This window comes from Cyprinodon tularosa, unplaced genomic scaffold (genome assembly GCF_016077235.1).
Source record: "Cyprinodon tularosa strain WSP-4 unplaced genomic scaffold, ASM1607723v1 ctg476, whole genome shotgun sequence".
Taxonomy (NCBI): domain Eukaryota; kingdom Metazoa; phylum Chordata; class Actinopteri; order Cyprinodontiformes; family Cyprinodontidae; genus Cyprinodon; species Cyprinodon tularosa.
The window spans coordinates 360,416-380,855 of record NW_024039203.1 but is presented as its reverse complement, the minus strand read 5'-3'; the positions used below and the strand labels follow the sequence as shown (position 1 = coordinate 380,855).

Genomic DNA, 20,440 nt, shown 5'->3' with positions numbered 1-20,440 from the left:
TTTATTCTGGTGCTTGCAGTTTGAGCCACATACATGAAAAATGCTAATATATACTTCCAGCTGCAACAAACAGAAGTGGAAAACCCCCAAGAGGCAACTGGTTCTGAGGCAGCTGCTTGGGATTCCAAGTGACAGCACACCGCACAGCAAAAATAATATTTTAAGGCAGGATCATATTTTGGTGATATGACATCATAGACAATATCTTGAGGTGAACTTTCTCGAATAAAAAATAAATTAAAACTACTTTTATAACCCCGGATCACACCAAATATAGCAAAGTCGTTTTCTGCCACTGAATACAGGAGCAGCAGAAGCAGCATCTGTACACCCTTTACTATGTGCTTCAGGAGCATATTAGATACGTCTGAACTTAATGTGCACAAGCATAAAAAAGGAAGCAGCAAGTGCTTTTTTGCCACTCAAATCGCAGTGTGAATGTTGCATTACACTTTCTGTTTGTTTGAATTAAGCTATAAAAGATAATATTGTAAGTAAAAATGATACCACATCTCCTTTGAAATTCAAACCTCTAGTCAAGCACACATATTTTCTATAATAAGAAAAAAAGTATTGTTGTAACAAAGACAAAAACTAGGGTACATTCCACATCAAAATGCAGGACATAGCATTTCAGAGCGTTTACATTTCATAATTTTCAGCGGGAGGATACTCCCAGCCCCCCTTACACTGCACAAAGCTGCACAAAGAGTTTTTTTTAGATGGAATTTTAATAAAAGTTTAATTAACTTAAAAATCTAATGTGTTTATCCCTACATATTTCCAGGGTCACCAACAGGGGCAGTGGAGTTTACCAAACTGAAACAACAGATGGATAGACAGAATATTAACCAGTTTGAAGAGAAGAGGAGAAAACCTGACTAAACATTGATAATGGAGAGGACCAATGTTTTTATTCTTTTGTTCTAAGAGACAAATGAGAATGACTTAGGTTGACTTTACAGTAAATGCTCCCCTTTAGCTCTTTAAACTGTCTAAAACTGATGATAGACAGCAGCTTTTAAAGCAATGGTGCTGGGTAATATTGCCGTCAGTGGTGGTGAGTAAAGATTACTGCTGGGGCAGGGTGATGTGGCCTAAAAGCAATTTTGCGAAGAATAAAACATTTCCCAATTAATCTATTTTTAGTTTTATTTATTTTAAACCATATGTATAAATATCATCAGTTCTTTATGTAAAAAAACAAACAAAAAACATTATTTTAGAATTTTATGTCAGGCAAGCTGTTGCTACCAAGAAAAACTGTAACAAAGACGCACGTTTCTCTAAAGATGTTTACCTCACAATCATATCCACAATTGAACCATGCCCATTTAATCAAACATGGATTTCACACAGTATCTGTCGATGCATTGACATAGGGATAAAATGCATTCAAAAATTCACATTCAGGACCTTGGACAGTGACAGCTTAGCAGCAATTGTCAAGCAGCTAAAGCCCAGACAATATGTTAAATGCGTTACAGATACAAATCTGCAAAAGCTGTATGATCCTTACTAATATAATTGTTATGCATACATCACTATTAGCAAACACAACAACTATTTTGAAAACTTAAGATGTTCTCACCTTTTCCTGGTTGGGTAAAGTCTGTGTTCTGGTAAAAGTGTCTCCTCCATTAATACTGATCAGTTCAGCATCTACAGGTGGGAACGGTGTTGGAAAAACCACTACATCACTCTTCAGTGTGTCTGAGCTGAAACACACGTCATACTGCTGAGTAGCTTTAGAGTAAGACCAGCTCCCATCAGGGTGGGTGGTGATCATGGGGGCGCTGTACCTGCTAAAATCATTGTCTTTGCTGTGGCATCTGACAGCTATTAAACTAATCAGACTCAGCAGAAAAATCACAGACACTGATACAATGGCAATCAGCAGGTACAAGTTCAAATCAGAGAAGTCTTCTTGCTTTATAGGCACATGTTTGGAATGAGTCTGTTCTTCAGCTGTGCTTTCAACCACCACCACCTCAATAGACACGGTAGCTGAGAGAGAAGGTTCTCCATGATCAGAAACCTGTACTATTAAAGAATGAGTTTTGAGGTCATTGTCGCTCATTCTTCTTTTAGTCCTGATTTCCCCGGTGCTGGTTCCGATCTTGAACAGGTTATTCCCTTTAGGTTCAGAGAGATAATAAGAAAGCAGCGCATTGTATCCAGAGTCTGCATCTACAGCCCTAATCTTTGCTACAAAGTATCCGGCTTCAGCAGAGTAGGGAATTGTCTCACTGTTAATGGAGCCATGCTCAGAATACGGTGCAAGAATTGTTGGACTACTATCATTTTCATCCAGGATAAAAACGTTTACTGTGACGTTGCTGGTCAGCAGAGGAACACCAGAGTCTGAAGCCTGAACCTGAAACTGAAACGTTTTTAATTCTTCATAATTAAAAGATTGCAAACCAATAATTTCTCCTGTTTCTGAGTTTATGTTAATCATCGTAGATAAAGGTAAGAATTTATCGTTACTGCTTATTGCATAGTTAACTATGCTATTTTCTCTAGCATCGACATCAGTTGCAGATGCCACTTTTAAAACCGCCCCAGCTGGACTGTTTTCTTTCACATAAATAACAATTACAGTCTCAGAAAACAATGGTGCATTGTCATTTACATCAGAGACTTGAATCGAAAGAACCCTGGTGTTGGAGAGAGGAGGGCTCCCTCCATCTGTAGCTTTAATGGTAATGTTGTACTGGGACACCGATTCCCTATCTAAAGTACTGCTTATAACCAAAGTATAATAATTTTTATAATTTGTCTCTAATTTAAAGGGAACAGTGTTTGAAATTTCACATTTTACGTCACCGTTTTGGTCACTGTCTTTATCCAGAACTGAAACAAGTGCAACTGCAGTGCCAATTTCAGCATCCTCTCTTACACTGCTGAGTAGTGATGTGACAGTGATGTCAGGTGCATTGTCATTTACATCCACCACCTCCACCAGAACTTTACACTGAGCTGTTAGGGGAGGCTGGCCTTTGTCTGTAGCCTGTACACGAATCTCAAAAGCAGAGTTTAATTCAAAGTCTATTCTGTCTTTAACTGTAATTGTTCCTGTTTCTGTGTCAATTTCAAATACTTCTAACACACGATCCTGATCTTTTGCATTAAGTAAATATGCAATATCTTTGTTTAATCCCTGATCTGCATCAGTCGCAGTCACAGTTACAATTGTTGTTCCAACAGGTACGTTTTCAGCAATTCTTGCTTTATATAATGTTTTCGTAAAAGTCGGAATATTATCATTAGTGTCCAAAACATGAATTATGATTTCTGATGTGCCTGTCTTCACTGGAGTCCCTCCGTCTATTGCAGTTAGAACAAGTTTAAGTAAAGGCTGCTTTTCATGGTCTAAAGCTTTCTGCAGGACTAACTCAGCTGACACACTTTCACCTTTATGTACTGTTAAAGAAAAGTATTCGTTGGGTTTAAGTTTATATGTGCTAATTCCGTTTTTACCCACATCGGCATCATATGCAGAGAGCACGGGGAATGTTGCTCCTGGCAATATGTTCTCTGCAATGTCAACAGTTTGTGAATTTGCACTGAAAGCGGGTGGGTTATCATTTATGTCAAGAATATTAACTTCCATTCGATAAAGTCTGAGTGGATTATTGATGACGGCCTCGACATTTACAGTACATCTTGTAGCCTTCGCACACAGCTCTTCTCTGTCGATTCTACGAGTGACGTAAAGAAATCCCGTCTTTAAATTCACATCAAAATACGTTTCCTTTGATCCCGTTACTATTTGAAACATGCGTGACTCCAAATGCTGCACATTGAGGTTAAGATCCTTTGCTAGATTCCCGACGGTAGTTCCTGGGTTTACCTCTTCCTGCACAGAGTAAGAAAGCTGACCAGGCAATGCTCCACAGTTATGCTCCACGGAAATAATCAGCAGATACATTCCAAAAGAGATCAATCTTTCCAGCTGGTGCATCATTCCATCAAACGATATCCAAGCATACATCCATGTGAAGGGTTACAAACCCCTTGATTTATAAATAGGAACAAATATATCTTTACTCCCTCGAATGTAAAATTACGCTCACATCCACTGCGTCTCAGTCTAACAAAGCCCCAACAAAAATTGACGGTCCTTACATGGGAGGCGCCTTCACACGTAAACGACCTTGTTTCGGAGTTGCGGTCTTGACTGTCCCCTAGAGGACATATGAAGGTATCACATCACTTCTTAGTTAATCCTAGTTAAAAATTATTGTTTAAAATATGATTCCCTTTAGTTTGCTAATCAATATTTAAAAAGATAAATAGTGATTCCTTTTATATAAACACAGACTATTTTAGTCTATAACCACATATCACCTCACATATCATGTTGTAGCATGATATCAATGCTTGGGCATTTATTGTGCAAATAATAATAATAATAATATGTAGCATTAACCCAGGAAATGAAGCAGCAATATTAGATACATTTAAAGACTTTATATATGGTTGTACTTATGTTTACAACCAGATTTACATTAATCTGAGCAAAAACAATTTTCTCCTCTAATATTATTTTGTACTAATATTTTTTTCAGGAAAACTTATCTTGACAAAATGTTAGTACACAACAGAGATGGGAAGTAACGAAGTACAAATACTTTGTTACTGTACTCAAGTAGATTTTTCTGATATTTTTACTTTACTTTACTACTTATTTTTATGGCGACTTTTTACTTCTACTCCTTACATTTTTACACAAATATCTGTACTTTCTACTCCTTACATTTTAAAAAATTGGCTCGTTACTTTAGTTTTGAATCATTTCAATGGAGTTACCGTTATTATTTTTCACGTCATCAATACCAAATTCAATCTAATTGGATGGGAATTTGACGCACCACTACAAGATGAATCGACAGATTCGGCGGTATTCATTCGCGGCAAATCATTGCAGCTTGGTGGCGGTGGCATTAGCATAGTAGTATGGACGACGAGATGATTGAAAATGAACACAACGGAGATCTAGTCCTATTGGCAGACATCCATTTAAAATGTAGGCAACGGCATGAAAAAAGTGGTTTCTACTTTTACTTTTATACTTTAAGTAAATTTACAAGCCTGTACTTTGTTACTAATACTTGAGTAAAGAAGTTTATTCAGTACTTCCACTTTTACCAGAGTATTTTTTAACACAAGTATCTGTACTTTTACTCAAGTACGGAAAGTGAGTACTTTTGCCATCTCTGGTACACAACTAAAATGTGTTGGTCAAACAACTTATGTAATACCAAATGAAATTTCATATTAGATAAATAGCATATATTTCAACATTAACCAAAATCATTAACCACTTTAGTATCACACTAATGAGGCTGTATGGAGTTGAATATTTTTCAAACAGATAAAAGGAATTCTTATATCATAAACACAATTCCTGTAATAACTGCAATCGCTAATATAATCAGGTTAAACATTGATAAAAATAAATTAATAGATAAATAAATACACAATTTAAATTTACAAAAGGATAGATAGCATGTTATGAAAAAGTTAAAACGTGAATGTATACCATGTCTGTAAAGGGAAGTTTAATTCTTACCTTTTCCTTATTGGGTAAAGTCTGAGTTCTAGTAAAAGTGTCTCCTCCATTAATACTTATCAGTTCAGCGTCTACAGGTGGAAACGGAGCGGGGAAAACCACTACATCACTCTTCAGTGTGTCTGAGCTGAAACACACGTCATACTGCTGAGTAGCTTTAGAGTAAGACCAGCTCCCGTCAGGGTGGGTGGTGATCATGGGGGCGCTGTACCTGCTGAAATCGTTGTCAGTCCTGTGGCATCTTACAGCTATTAAACCGATAAGGCTCAACAGAAATATCACGGATACTGACACAATGGCAATCAGCAGATATAAGTTCAAAACAGAAAAATTGTCCTCCTTCAAAGGCACATGTCTTAACTGAGTCTGGTCATTGGCTGCTCCTTCAACCACCACAACCTCAATAGACACAGTAGCTGATAAAGAAGGTTCTCCATGATCAGAAACCACCACCACCAATGGGTGTGTTTTAAGGTCATTGTCACTCATTCTCCTTTTAGTCCTGATTTCCCCACTGCTGGTTCCGATCCTGAACAGGTTGTTTCCTTTGGGCTCAGATAGGTGATATGAAAGCAAAGCATTGTATCCAGAATCTGCGTCCACAGCTCTGATCTTTGCTACAAAGTATCCTGATTCAGCAGAATATGGAATAGTCTCACTGTTAACAGAGCCATGCTCGGAATAGGGAGCTAAAATAGTTGGATTGTTGTCATTTTCATCAATAATTAAAACATTAACAGTCACGTTGCTGCTCAGAGGAGGAACACCAGAGTCTGTGGCCTGAACTTTGAACTGAAAGGTTTTTAACTCCTCATAGTTAAAAGACTGTAGACTAGTTAAATCTCCTGTTTCTGAGTTTATTTTTACCATTGATCTTAGAGGCAGAGGATTACTGTTATTAAGCAAAAGCGAGTAGCTAACCTGACCATTTTGGTCAGTGTCTGCATCAACTGTTGACACTGTCCTAATAACTGTTCCTATTGGGCTGTTTTCTTTCATAAATATGTTTATTATGTCTTCTGTGAAATGAGGTTTGTTATCATTAACATCAGAGACATGCACAGCAATAATGCTAGTGCTGGAAAGAGGTGGGGTACCCTCATCTCTAGCAGTGATGCTAATATTATAGTGAGGTATTTTTTCTCTGTCCAGTGGTCTATCAACAACTAAAGAGTAATAATTCTTGTAATTTGTTTCTAATTTGAAAGGAATATTGTTGGGGATTTCACAGTTCACTAAACTATTTTTTCCTCCGTCTTTATCAGATAATGAAACAAGAGCAATTGCTGTGCCCCTGGAGGCATCCTCCTTCACTGTATCTAAGAGTGGCGTTACTGTAATTTCAGGTGCATTGTCATTCAAGTCTAAAACCTCAATAAGCAGTTTAGCATTTGAAGTGAGAGGAGAGTTTGCTCTATCACTGGCTTGCACTTGAATCTCAAAAGCATTATTCTGCTCAAAATCTATGTTGCCTATATTTGTTATGGTGCCATTTTTTTCGTTGATGGTAAATAGGTTTGTTTGTTTTCCTCGATCTATTTCAATCAAAGAATATGTAATTTGGCCATTTGGTCCTTCATCTAAGTCCTTCGCATTCAGAGTAATTATTGATGTTCCTATCTTAACGTTCTCATACACACTTGCTTTATATAATTTTTGACTGAAAACCGGAGGATTATCATTAACATCTAACACATTTACTGTAATTGTCATGCTTCCTGATTTAGCAGGTGTTCCTCCGTCAACTGCAGTCAACGTAAGGTGAATTACAGACTGTTTTTCTCTGTCTAATACTTTCTGTAGTACTAGCTCGACCAGAGCGCCCTGCCCCCTATTTGCGTTCAAAGAAAAATACTCATTTTGACTAAGCTTGTAGGTGCTAATAGAATTTTTTCCTACGTCTGCATCGTGAGCCTGTTTAAGCAGAAATTTAGCTCCTGCTGCTGTGCTTTCAGTAATATTTATCATCTGCGAGTTGCTGGGAAATAATGGCGAGTTATCATTTATGTCCAATATAACAACTTCAATACGATAAAGTTTTAAAGGGTTATTTATGGCTGCTTCTATGCTGAGTAGACATGTTTGCTGTCCACCACAAAGCTCTTCTCTGTCTATCCTTTCATTTACATACAGGGAACCCGTCTTTAAATTTACCTCGAAATATTTTTTTTTAGATCCAGCAACGATTTGAAACATGCGAGTCTGCAGGTCCTGGACATTAATGTTCAGATCTCTCGCTGTATTTCCCAAAACCGTTCCAATTTTCGACTCCTCGGCGATGGTGTATGTGAGCTGTCCAAACACAGCGTCCAGATAATAGTCCAAAAGCGCAAGGAAAACACAAATCCATATCGAGCTCGGTCTCTCAAAAAGAAGCATAATTCCAGAGGTATGACGAGGCGCACAAACAAGCAGGATGTTTTGCCGTATGGTACGGAGATAACGGATGAGAATCGGGAAGCATTTATTTCAAAATAAATGTCAGCATGTTCTCCGCTACAGAGGACGGCCTTTCTTTGTCTCCAGACCTCTCTTTGTAACAGAGTAAAAAGGAATCATCGACTGATCTGGGAGGAGTCCCGAATAACCATACTGAAATGCTGCGGTCTGTAGTGTCCTCTTGTGTGGATTCGAGGGAAACGCGCTCCTCTGATCGTTTAAATATTCAACGCTTAAATATTAATGCAATACACATATTTAAAGGCTTATAAGGGAATGTACAGTCATTTACAAGCGAAATTGACATAATAAGTTGTATATTTAACATAAGTATTCAACTTGATAATAAAAATAAAAAAGGTAATGTGAATTTATCTATTGATGCATCATTTTATGTCATTGTTTTCCGCTGTGTTTGTTCTCAAAGTGTTGACGATCTTGTCTAGAAAATATTGCAACATAAATGATTAAATTTTATGATATTACAAAGAGTAAGAGACATGTTAAGAAGATTATGTCAGAACTGACTTTGGCTCAAAAAACTTTTGGCATTTAATATCACACAATGGCCAGACTTAGTTTACGTCCATTCTAGAGAAACCGTGTTTTATCTCTAAATGGTTTATTCTAACTTTCTTAATAACCTTGAAGACTTGTCAACAGCTTGCGTGTGAAAAACGATTCAAAAGGATTCGTTGCCGCTACACAGAAAAATAGATAAGCATAGAGAAACAGTAAGACGCGGATAACAAACAATGTAACTACGTTCTTACCTTTTCCTTATTTGGTAAAGTCCGAGTTCTCGTAAAGGTATCTCCTCCGTTAATACTGATCAGTTCAGCATCTACAGGTGGGAACGGTGTTGGAAAAACCACTACATCACTCTTCAGGGTGTCTGAGCTGAAGCACACGTCATACTGCTGAGAAGCTTTAGAGTAAGACCAGCTCCCGTCAGGGTGCGTGGTGATCATAGGGGCGCTGTACTTGCTGAAAGTGCTGTCTGTCCTGTGGCATCTGACAGCTATTAAACTGATCAGACTCAGCAAAAATATCAAAGAGACCGAAACAATGGCGACCAGAAGGTATAAGTTCAAGTCAGAGAAGTTATCATCCTTTATAGGTACATGTCTGAACTGAGTCTGGTCATCAGCTGTGTTTTCAACAACAACCACCTCAATAGACACGGTAGCTGACAGAGAAGGTTCTCCATTATCTGAAACCAGAACAACCAATGGGTGGGTTTTCAGGTCATTGTCGCTCATCCTCCGTTTTGTCCTTATTTCCCCGGTGCTGGTTCCAATTCTGAACAGGTTGTTTCCTTTGGGCTCTGTCAGGTGATATGAAAGCAGCGCATTGTAGCCAGAATCCGCGTCCACAGCTCTGATCTTTGCTACGAAGTATCCTGCTTCGGCTGAATAAGGGATGGCCTCGCTGTTAACGGATCCATGCTCAGAATAGGGAGCTAAAATAGTTGGATTATTGTCATTTTCATCCAAAATTAAAACATTAACAGAAACATTGCTGCTTAGCGGAGGGACACCAGAGTCCGTGGCCTGAACTTTAAACTTAAACGTTTTTAACTCCTCATAGTTAAAAGGCTGTAAAATGATTATATCTCCCGTATCCGGGTTTATATTTATCATTGATCTTAGAGGCAGCGGGTCCCTGTTGTCATATACAAGCGAGTAGCTAACCTGACCATTTTGATCACTGTCTGCATCAACTGCTGACACAGTTTTAATAACTGTTCCTGATGGACTGTTTTCATTAATAAAGATGTTTATGGTGCCTTCTGTGAAATAAGGGTTGTTATCATTTACATCAGAGACATGTACAAGAAAAGCGCTCGTGCTGGACAGAGGGGGGCTTCCTTCGTCTGTAGCGCTAATACTGATATTATAATAAGGCACCGCCTCTCTGTCCAGAGGACCACCCACCACTAATGAATAATAATTTTTATAATTTGTTTCCAATTTGAAAGGAACGTTGTTGGAAATTTTACAGTGGACCATACCATTTTTACTGCTGTCTTTGTCAAATACTGAAACAAGAGCAATCGCGGTACCAATGGATACGTCCTCTTTTACTGTATCTAACAGTGGGGTCAGTGTAATTTCAGGAGCATTGTCATTTACATCTAGTACTTCTATTAGTAATTTCCCATGCGATGTCATAGGAAATACTGCTCTGTCACTAGCTTGAATTCTAATCTCAAAAGCATTATTCTCTTCAAAATCAATATTCTTTATGTTCTTTACTGTTCCAGTTTTTTCATCAATTGCAAAGAGCTCATTTGATTTCACCCTCCCGACAGCACTTAACGAGTATAACACTTCTCCATTCAGGCCTGCATCTAAATCAGTAGCTGTTAGTGTTATTATTGAAGTGCCTATTGTAACGTTTTCATACACACTGGCTTTATAAAGACTTTTCTGAAATTCAGGGGCATTATCATTAATATCCAAAACATTAATTGTCAAAGCCATTGTTCCAGATTTAGCAGGTGTCCCTCCATCTATCGCAGTTAGGGTGAGCAGAATTAAATTTTTCTTTTCTCTGTCCAAAACTTTCTGAAGCACCAGTTCGGGTGTTAAATTTTCTCCTTTGTGTGTTTCCAAAGAAAAATGTTCGTTTTGACTAAGCCTGTACGAGTGTATGCTGTTTTTGCCAACGTCTGAATCGTGAGCTGGATGAAGAGGGAATTTAGTGCCCGCTGCTGTGTTCTCAGTGATGTTTAACTCCTGCGTCTGGCTGAGAAATAACGGTGAATTATCATTGACATCCAATATTGTTATGTCTATTCGATACAGTTTCAGTGGATTATTCATAAGGGCTTCAACAACGATTACACATTTTGCTTCTTTGCCGCAGAGTTCTTCTCGATCAATTCTCTCGTTAACATACAGCAGCCCCGTCTTCAGATTTACCTCGAAATATTTTCTCCTTGATCCAGAAACAATCTGGAACATACGGGTTTCCATTTCATGTACATTAAGGTTAAGATCCTTTGCAATATTTCCGACAGATGTCCCAAGGTTTACCTCCTCCGACACGGAATAAGAAAGCTGTCCTAAAACCGCATGAAAAAAGCAATTCAGCAGTACAAAGAAGAGGCTCATCCACAAAGAGCTCGATCTGATGTTAAAATTCATTTTTTTCAATTTAGAGAAAACGTACATCAAAACCTTTAAAGATAATAAAAGAAAAAAAAATCTTCTCCGGATGATTCTTCCCTGCGTCCTTATCCTTCACACCGTTTCTCTCTTTGTTCAAAACCATAAAATGTTATCATTCCCTGAAACTGGGAGGATACACGAGAACCCAGGGTGGACATTTTGATGTCACGGTCTATTATGTCCCCTTGTGGACAAGCGCAAAAACTACGTCCACAATTAACATGAGTTTCATCACACAGTGTTAGTTATTATTTAGCACGGCTTAAAGGGAAAAAAAAATAGATTTCAACTGCAAGTCTAAAACGCGCAACTGGCAAAAGAATACTTTTTTTTTCTTATATGAATGGATAAATTATTTTATGTAAGTGTCATGCACACACGTGGCCAACTCACATTGATATAAAACTGAACAAATACAAAAAGGAAGATAATTTGACACCATTTCAAATATACCAGTTTTTTTTACAAAGTAACAGGGTACAAAGTTTTTAGTCTAATTTTCCATGCTTGCTTAACATAGCAAGGTAGACAAAAAATGCATTCTCAAACAACCAGCCCAAGCTTTCACGTTCAGCTAAGAGAAATAGATCAGGATTACTGTATAATACAGTGGACAAAGAAATAAAATAAAGTTTGTCCTCCACTGAATGCAAGTCAACAACCTTGCATAATTGATAACAATAAACTCTCCTTAAAACCATGCAAAAATCATTTAGCATTCATAATCAATTGCAAATAAAGTTAAATGAAAGTTGCTGTCAATACTAAATGTTCAGTTTTTCTTTTTGTTTAACTAAAACCTTAAACTTCAGTTTATTTTAAGCCCTCCCCAAAAAGTACTGTAATTAAAAATAATATATTCTGCAAGATATATTAAATACTCCAAGAATAACCTGACATTCTGCATCAATCAAATATAAAGCACTTAAAGTGATTAATTTCATTTCCAGCAACTAAAAAGATCTTGAAAATATCTAACATTTTTGAATAGAGCTGAATCTAAAATCAATGCGATGAAATAATAATTCAACTTGGAAATAATGTCTTGAAATACATGCAATCGGTACTCTGGCAAATTACAGTTAAACATCATTAGCACCGTAGCAGAGAAATTTCTACATATCCAGCAAATAAATACAGATACCAAATTAAGTGTAATGTATCTCAGCAGAAAAATTGGATTAATCACAAACTTAGATTCAATTCTGAAAAAATAAAATATAGAGTAAAATGATATACAACACCCTGGGAACGCAGCAATATTGAACTGTGCAATTATGAGGAAGGAAATCTCTTCTTACCTTTTCTTGGCTGGGTAAAGTCTGAGTTCTGGTAAAAGTATCCCCTCCATTAATGCTGATCAGTTCAGCATCTACAGGTGGAAATTGTGCGGGAAAAACCACTACATCACTCTTCAGTGTGTCTGAGCTGAAACACACGTCGTACTGCTGGGTAGCTTTAGAGTAGGACCAGCTCCCATCAGGATGGGTGGTGATCATGGGGGCGCCGTACCTACTAAAATCGTGGTTCGTTCTATGGCATCTGACAGCTATTAGACTAATGAGACTAAGCAAAAAGATCACAGACACCGACACGATGGCGATCAGCAGATACAAGTTCAAGTCAGAGAAGCTGTCCTCCTTTAAATGGACATGTCTGAACTGAGTGCTGTACATCAGCTGTGCTTTCAACAACCACCACCTCAATAGACACAGTAGCTGACAGTGAGGGTTCTCCATGATCTGAAACCAGAACCACTAATGGGTGGGTTTTCAGGTCATTGTCACTCATTCTTCTTTTAGTCCTGATTTCACCGGTGCTGGTCCCGATCCTGAACAGGTTATTTCCTTTGGGCTCAGACAGGTGATAAGAAAGCAATGCATTGTACCCAGAATCCGCATCCACAGCCCTGATCTTTGCAACAAAGTATCCTGTTTCAGCTGAATAAGGGATAGTCTCACTATTAATGGATCCGTGCTCAGAATATGGGGCTAAAATAGTTGGATTATTATCATTTTCATCTAGAATTAAAACTTTAACAGTCATGTTGCTGCTGAGTGGAGGAACACCTGAGTCTGTGGCCTGAACTCTAAACTGAAAAGTCTTTAACTCCTCATAGTTAAAAGACTGCAGACTAATTATATCTCCTGTTTCTGAGTTAATATTTATCATGGATCTAAGAGGCAATTGGTTACTGTTATCATATAAAAGAGAATAGCTTACCAGACCATTTTGATCATTGTCAGCATCAATTGCAGAAACAGTCTTAATAACTGTTCCTGTTTGACTGTTTTCTTTTATAAAGATGTTGATACTGTCTTCTGTGAAATGAGGTTTGTTATCATTAACATCAGAAACATGTACATGAATCATCGTGGTGCTGGAGAGAGGTGGGTTGCCGTCATCTCCAGCAGATATTATAATATTGTACTGTGATGCTCTTTCTCTGTCTAGAGGTCCATCCACAACTAAAGAATAGTAATTCTTATAAGTTGACTCCAACCTGAAAGGGACATCATTAGAAATTTCACAGTTAACTTTTCCATTTTTACTGCTATCTTTGTCAAAGACAGAAACAAGAGCAATTGCAAGGCCAATGGATGCATCCTCTTTCACTGTGTTCAGCAGAGATGTTATTGTTATTTCAGGGGCATTGTCATTTAAATCTAAAACTTCAATAAGCAATTTAGCATGTGAGTTTAATGGCGATAAACCTTTATCTTTTGCCTGCACTCGAATCTCAAAAGCATTATTTTCTTCAAAGTCTATATTCTCTTTAACTCTTACACACCCTGTATTTTTATCTATATCAAAGAGTTCGGTTTCTTTCCCACTTGCTTCACTAAATGAATATATAACCTGTCCATTTTGCCCTTCATCTAAATCGGTAGCATTTAATCGTATTATTGACGTCCCTATTTTAACATTCTCATACACTTTTGCTTTATATAGAGTTTGATTGAATGCTGGAGGATTGTCATTATTGTCCAAAACATTTATTATAATTGTCATACTACCAGATTTAGCAGGTGTTCCTCCATCTAGAGCAGTTAGTATCAACTGAATAAAAGACTCCTTTTCTCTGTCTATCATTTTCTGAAGCACTAGCTCTGGGGTCAGTTTATCTCCCTTTTGCGTATCTAGAGAAAAGTATTCATTCTGACCAAGTCTGTAGGCACTAACTGAATTTTTCCCAACGTCGGCATCGTGAGCTGGGCGCAATGGAAATTTAGTGCCAGCTGCTGTACTTTCGCTAATGTTGATAAGCCGAGAATTGCTGATAAATCTGGGGGAATTATCATTTATATCTGTAATTGCAACTTCAATGCGGTACAATTTCAAAGGATTGTTAATAACAGCTTCTACAGTTACTGAGCATTTTTCTTCATTGCTGCATAGTTCCTCTCGATCTATTCTCTCATTCACGTAAAGGGCGCCTGTCTTTAGGTTTACCTCAAAATATTTTTTCTTCGTTCCTTTAACGATCTGAAACATACGTGCTTCCAATTCCTGGACATTTAGCTTGAGATCTTTGGCAATATTCCCGAAAACAGTCCCTTGTTTAGCCTCCTCCAAAACGGAGTATGAAAGCAGACCCAAAGCTGCTTGCCAGCAACAACCCAGCAGCACAAAGAAAAGGTATATCCACATAGAGCTTGTACTCCCCGTGAAATTCATATTTCCTCAAATCAAAGAGAAAAATATAATTTATCAGACCACAAAAAATAAAAATTTAAATTAAAAAATAAAAACAGCAAACTATTTAGCAATAAACCGAGATATCAAGTCAGAAGCTTCACTCAGTCGCCCGCTTGTTCTTTCTCAACCCACTTTTCTCTTTGTTTTAAACGTCAGAGAAACCTCCCCACCTCCATCTGACGGGGAGGAGCGCTGACGAATCGAACTGGAAATTCAGATGCAAAGGTCCACAATGTCCTCATGTGGACATAAGTGGGAACTACACCAAACTCCCCATAATACAACACACCAGTCATGTTTTGTTCAAAATTTGTCGGCAAATACAGGTAAAAATGCTTAATTTGGATTTATGCAAACTGTAAAACAATATTTTTGTCATCTTCTTTCCAAATGATGGACCCGTGTTATGCTTTCCGGTTGAAAAAAAATAGACATTACAAATAAACAAAAGAAAAGAAACATAAAACAGATAACACTGTTGAAGGAACACACTTTGGAACTATATTTATCCAAAACAATACATAATTTTCTATTTTACTGAAAATTTCGGAATTTAGTACATATGTAAATGTAACCTTTTAACCGTGGCAGTAACCCAATATAATATCGTAAAAACTATTTGGATCAGTTCAACCGTTATATATTGAGAATTCCTACACTTACATACAATTTCGAATCAGTTAGAATGGGAGTAATAAACTTGCAGGTGTGTTCAGTGTGTATAAGACATACCATGAAGAAGCTAAATTATTTGATTAGCTTTATAAATATTTTTACATAATAAACCATTAGAGCAATTCGAGAGAAGTTATGTATTTAAGAATCAGTACCACGGACAGTGACACATGATGAGATTCTGTCCTTTGTGAATACTACTACTACTACTGATAATAATAATAATAATAATAATAATAATAATAATAATAATAATAATAATAATAATAATAATAACAATTATTATTAGTATTAGTATTACTATAATAAACTGTATAGTTGAGATAAGTGCCATTTAATTGAACTTGATAAGTCGGTTATTAGTTCAGATTAATTTACTACGTTTTCGACATGTATTAGGTACTTTTATTCATTCATGAACTACTTTGCTTCATATGACAGCCATGCATAAAACAAAATAAAACACTGTTCTTACCTTTTCTTTTGTTGGTAAAGTCTGAGTTCTGGTAAACGTGTCTCCTCCATCAATGCTAATCAGTTCCGCATCTACAGGTGGAAATTGTGCGGGAAAAACCACTACATCGCTCTTCAGTGTGTCTGAGCTGAAACACACGTCATACTGCTGTGTAGCTTTAGAGTAAGACCAGCTCCCGTCAGCGTGGGTGGTGATCATGGGGGCGCTGTACCTGCTAAAATCTTGATTTGTTCTATGGCATCTGACAGCTATTAAACTGATGAGACTCAGTAGAAAGATCAAAGACACTGACCCAATTGCGATCAGCAGATACAAGTTCAAATCAGAGAAGTTGTCATCTTTTAAATGCACATGTCTGAACTGAGTCTGGTCACCAGCTATGCTTTCAACAACCACCACCTCTATAGACACTGTAGCCGATAGTGAAGGTTCTCCATGGTCAGAAACTAGAATCAACAGTGGGTGGGTTTTCAGGTCATTGTCGCTCATTCTTCTTTTAGTCCTGATCTCCCCGGTACTGGTTCCGATCCTGAACAGGTTGTTTCCTTTCTGCTCAGACATGTGATAAGAAAGCAACGCATTGTATCCAGAGTCTGCGTCCACAGCTCTGATCTTTGCTACAAAGTATCCTGATTCAGCAGAATAAGGGATGGTCTCACTGTTAACTGATCCGTGCTCTGTATAAGGTGCTAAAATAGTTGGATTATTATCATTTTCATCCAGAATCAAAATGTTAACAGTCACGTTGCTGCTGAGTGGAGGAACACCCGAGTCTGTGGCCTGAACTTTAAACTGAAACGTTTTTAATTCCTCGTAGTTAAAGGACTTAAGGTTGATTATATCTCCGGTCTCTGAGTTTATGTTAACTATTGAACTAACTGAGAGCAAGTGATTATTATCATATAAAAGCGAGTAGCTAACCCGGCCATTTTGATCAATGTCTGCATCAACTGCTGTCACCGTTTTAATAATTGTTCCAGGTGGAGTGTTTTCTTTTATAAATATGTTAATAGTTTCTTCTGTGAAACGAGGTTTGTTGTCATTTACATCAAAAACGTGCACAACAATGATACTGGTGCTGGAAAGAGGTGGACTGCCCTCATCTATGACAGTTATACTAATGTTATAGTAAGGGGCTGTTTCTCTGTCCAGAGGTCCATTAATTACTAAAGAATAGTAATTTTTATAGTTTGACTCTAATTTAAAAGGGACATTATCTGAAATTTTGCAATTAACTATTCCATTTTTACTGCTGTCTTTATCAAATACTGAAACAAGAGCTACAGCGGTGCCAATGGGGGCATCCTCTTTTACTACATTTAACAAGGTCGTAATTACGATTTCAGGTGCATTATCATTCACGTCTAGTACTTCAATAAGCAATTTTGCATTTGAAGTCATAGGTGAGGAAGCACCGTCGCTGGCCTGAACTTGAATTTCAAATGCAGGGTTCTCTTCATAGTCTATATTCTTTTTAGCTGTAACTGTTCCGGTGTTTGCATCGATTTCAAACAGCTCGGTCTGTTTTCCACGTCCTACTTCACTGAATGAATAGGTTACCTGCCCATTTTTTCCTTCGTCTAAATCCGTAGCATTTAAAGTTATAATAGCTGTACCCAGCTTTGCGTTCTCATAGATCCTGGCTTTGTACAGCGTTTGACTGAAAACGGGAGCGTTATCATTAATATCCAACACATTAACAATTACAACCATAGAGCCTGATTTAGCAGGTGTTCCCCCGTCCAATGCCGTCAAAATGAGCCGAATTACAGATTGTTTTTCTCTATCTAAGGCTTTCTGAAGCACCAGTTCTGGTGTTACCGCCCCCCCTTTTTGTGTTACAAGAGAGAAATATTCATTTTGACTAAGCCCATAGCTGTGCACGGTGTTTTTGCCAATGTCTGCATCGTGAGCTGGGTGCAGCAGAAATTTAGTCCCCTTTGCCGTTTGTTCGTTAATGTTAATCATTTGTGGATTAATAAGAAAAACAGGTACGTTATCATTTACGTCTAAAATTTGAATTTCAATGCGGTACAGTTTAAGGGGATTATTGATAACGGCTTCTATACTTATTGAGCATTTAGGATCATTATTACAGAGTTCTTCTCGATCTATTCTCCCATTCACATACAGAGCACCAGTCTTAAGATTTACCTCAAAATATCTTTTCTTCGCACCAGTAACGATCTGGAACATACGCGTTTCCAGATCTTTGATATTAAGGTTGAGATCTTTGGCAATATTTCCAACCACAGTCCCTTCGTTAACTTCTTCTGAAACGGAATACGAAAGCTGTCCTAAAGCCGTATTCCACCAACAATCCAGCAGCACAAAGACGAGGTATATCCGCGCAGAGCTGGCTCTCACCGGAGAATGCATATTCCCAAAAATGCCTTGATTCCTTTTGTCCACAAATTACAGTCTGACTAAAGCGACCCTGTTAGAGAATGAATTGAAAAAAAAAAATCAAAAAGCATCTCCCCAAAAAACGAATAACAGTTGCGTCCTTCATTTACAAGTCCATCTTCTCTTTGTTTCACATATATGTCGGAGACACGTCATGCATATCTAATTGTAGGAGGAGCTCCGACAAATAAAAAGGGCCAGTGAAGATATCACGGTCTACAAGGTCCCCATGTGGACAAATGCAAAGACTACAATCAGAAGAAAATTTAGGGACGTGCAACCTAATAATCTTTAAGACAACTTTAATTTTTACTAACTTTTTTACTCCAACATATATTATTCATATATTATATTTTATATATATATTCTGCATAAATCCACAAAACACGTTTCGTGTTCATTTCTTGAAAAAGGCTCTTTATCTCCAGAGATTACTAAACACATCTTTATCGTCTCTATTTCTTTTTTTTTATTTCTATTTCTGAACCATTACCCTATCTAGGAGACTTCCAACCATCATTATCCATTAAATTATTATAACTGAAGGTTAAAAAAAAAAGTTTAATATGGAATCAAAGCAGAAACATAGACAATATTTATTTACCACTTTAGAAACTGTTGTCACTTTAACGATCACATTTGATTGTAAATTCTACATCTCAGTAATATTTCAGCCTTTTTAAAATTGAAGAAACTTATTTATATTTAAAGTTGAAATATGTTGAACTCTTTATAGACATATTTTTATTTTAAAAGAAATGCAGATGTGTAGAGCCAATTTCTGCAATCAAAAAAAGTTTAGATCTTGGGGAGTGATAGATGAAAAAAACAGATTGAGCACCACGGCTAGTAATCCGACAAAAGGTCTTGTGACTCCTACCCTATAATCTCCTATATTCTCCTTTTGTGCTTCTGTCTTTTTGCGCAATATGCTCTCATGTAATCGGGATAAATTTCACTATCAAAACCCACATATTAAGATATACAAGACCCTCCTTTTGGGGTTTTCCCTAATACATATGTGGAAAAAGTCTGCATTTATGGACACAGTGATATTTTTTAAATATTTAACTCAAAAACAATCATATAAAAAAGAGAAAAATAGAAACAACATATTCATTTGATAGGACTGCAACGTATTACCTTCTCTTTCATGATAATACAAGCTGCTAAGTGTCTATTTCCTTTGTCACTAAGAACAGCAGTTATAGACAGTATAATTAGTTTTACTTTTTACCGAAGACAAGGAACATTCACTGGAGAAATCACCTATACATCTTCCCAGTTAAAAGCACTTTCCTCAAAAAGAGCTTTTTTAAGTTGAAGTCTGGGCTGACAGAATGATATTACAAGTAAGAGTGAGGAGAGAATCTTTAGAGCAATAATTACAGAGGGTGGATCTTAAGTAAAATATTCAGTTTTCTCTGCCATATTTGTTTGACTTTTCTGGTGTTTATGTTTTACTGGTGAGGTTTTGAAAGGCACTAATAAGACACTGTGTTAACATAGAGGTAAAAAAATGTGACCATTGTGTGGAGACCTCAGTCATTAACATGGCTACCAAGGATTCGATTCCCATTTAGTTGGCCTTTGCCACATGTCTTTACCCTATTGCACAACAAAATATCCTACCTGTCTTCTATCAAGTAAAAGTAACCACTACTGAGAAAAAATAGACACTGGATTCTAGAGGATCCAGTAATAGACAAGTAAATGGGCTCTATGCACAAGTTCACTACCTCAACTTAAGGTAGCTCTTTTGTTTCCTGTCTTTCATTACTTGCCAAACTGATAAATGCAGCTCTGCCTGACCATGATTACTGAGGCCAGGCACGTCAGTTCATCCAGTGGAAAAGGAAAGGAAACAAAATCCTGCCTTAAGTTCAGGCAGTGGTGGAATGGTGCATAGAGCCCATTATCTCAGTTGAGGAAATTCTACTTTTAAATAGACATCTCAGAACAGGACTCTCAATGCGGAATACTTAAACATAG

General features: G+C 37.3%; 1 protein-coding gene across 21 annotated transcripts in view; it reads right to left on the bottom strand.

The window, feature by feature from the left end:
• The window catches only part of LOC119794321 (protocadherin alpha-C2-like), a 210,777-nt gene that overhangs the window by 59,798 nt on the left and 130,539 nt on the right, over positions 1 to 20,440 (bottom strand). The window contains exon 1 of one of the 21 annotated variants that reach the window (XM_038301811.1): positions 8,791 to 11,252. The exons of 19 other annotated variants lie outside the window; for them this stretch is intronic. In XM_038301811.1, coding sequence (XP_038157739.1) covers positions 8,791 to 11,196 — 2,406 coding nt within the window. In that variant the 5' untranslated portion in view covers positions 11,197 to 11,252. Of the gene's footprint in view, positions 1 to 1,591; positions 4,113 to 8,790; positions 11,253 to 20,440 lie in introns of those variants that run through there. One more of the 21 variants, XM_038301812.1, reaches the window with a different exon arrangement.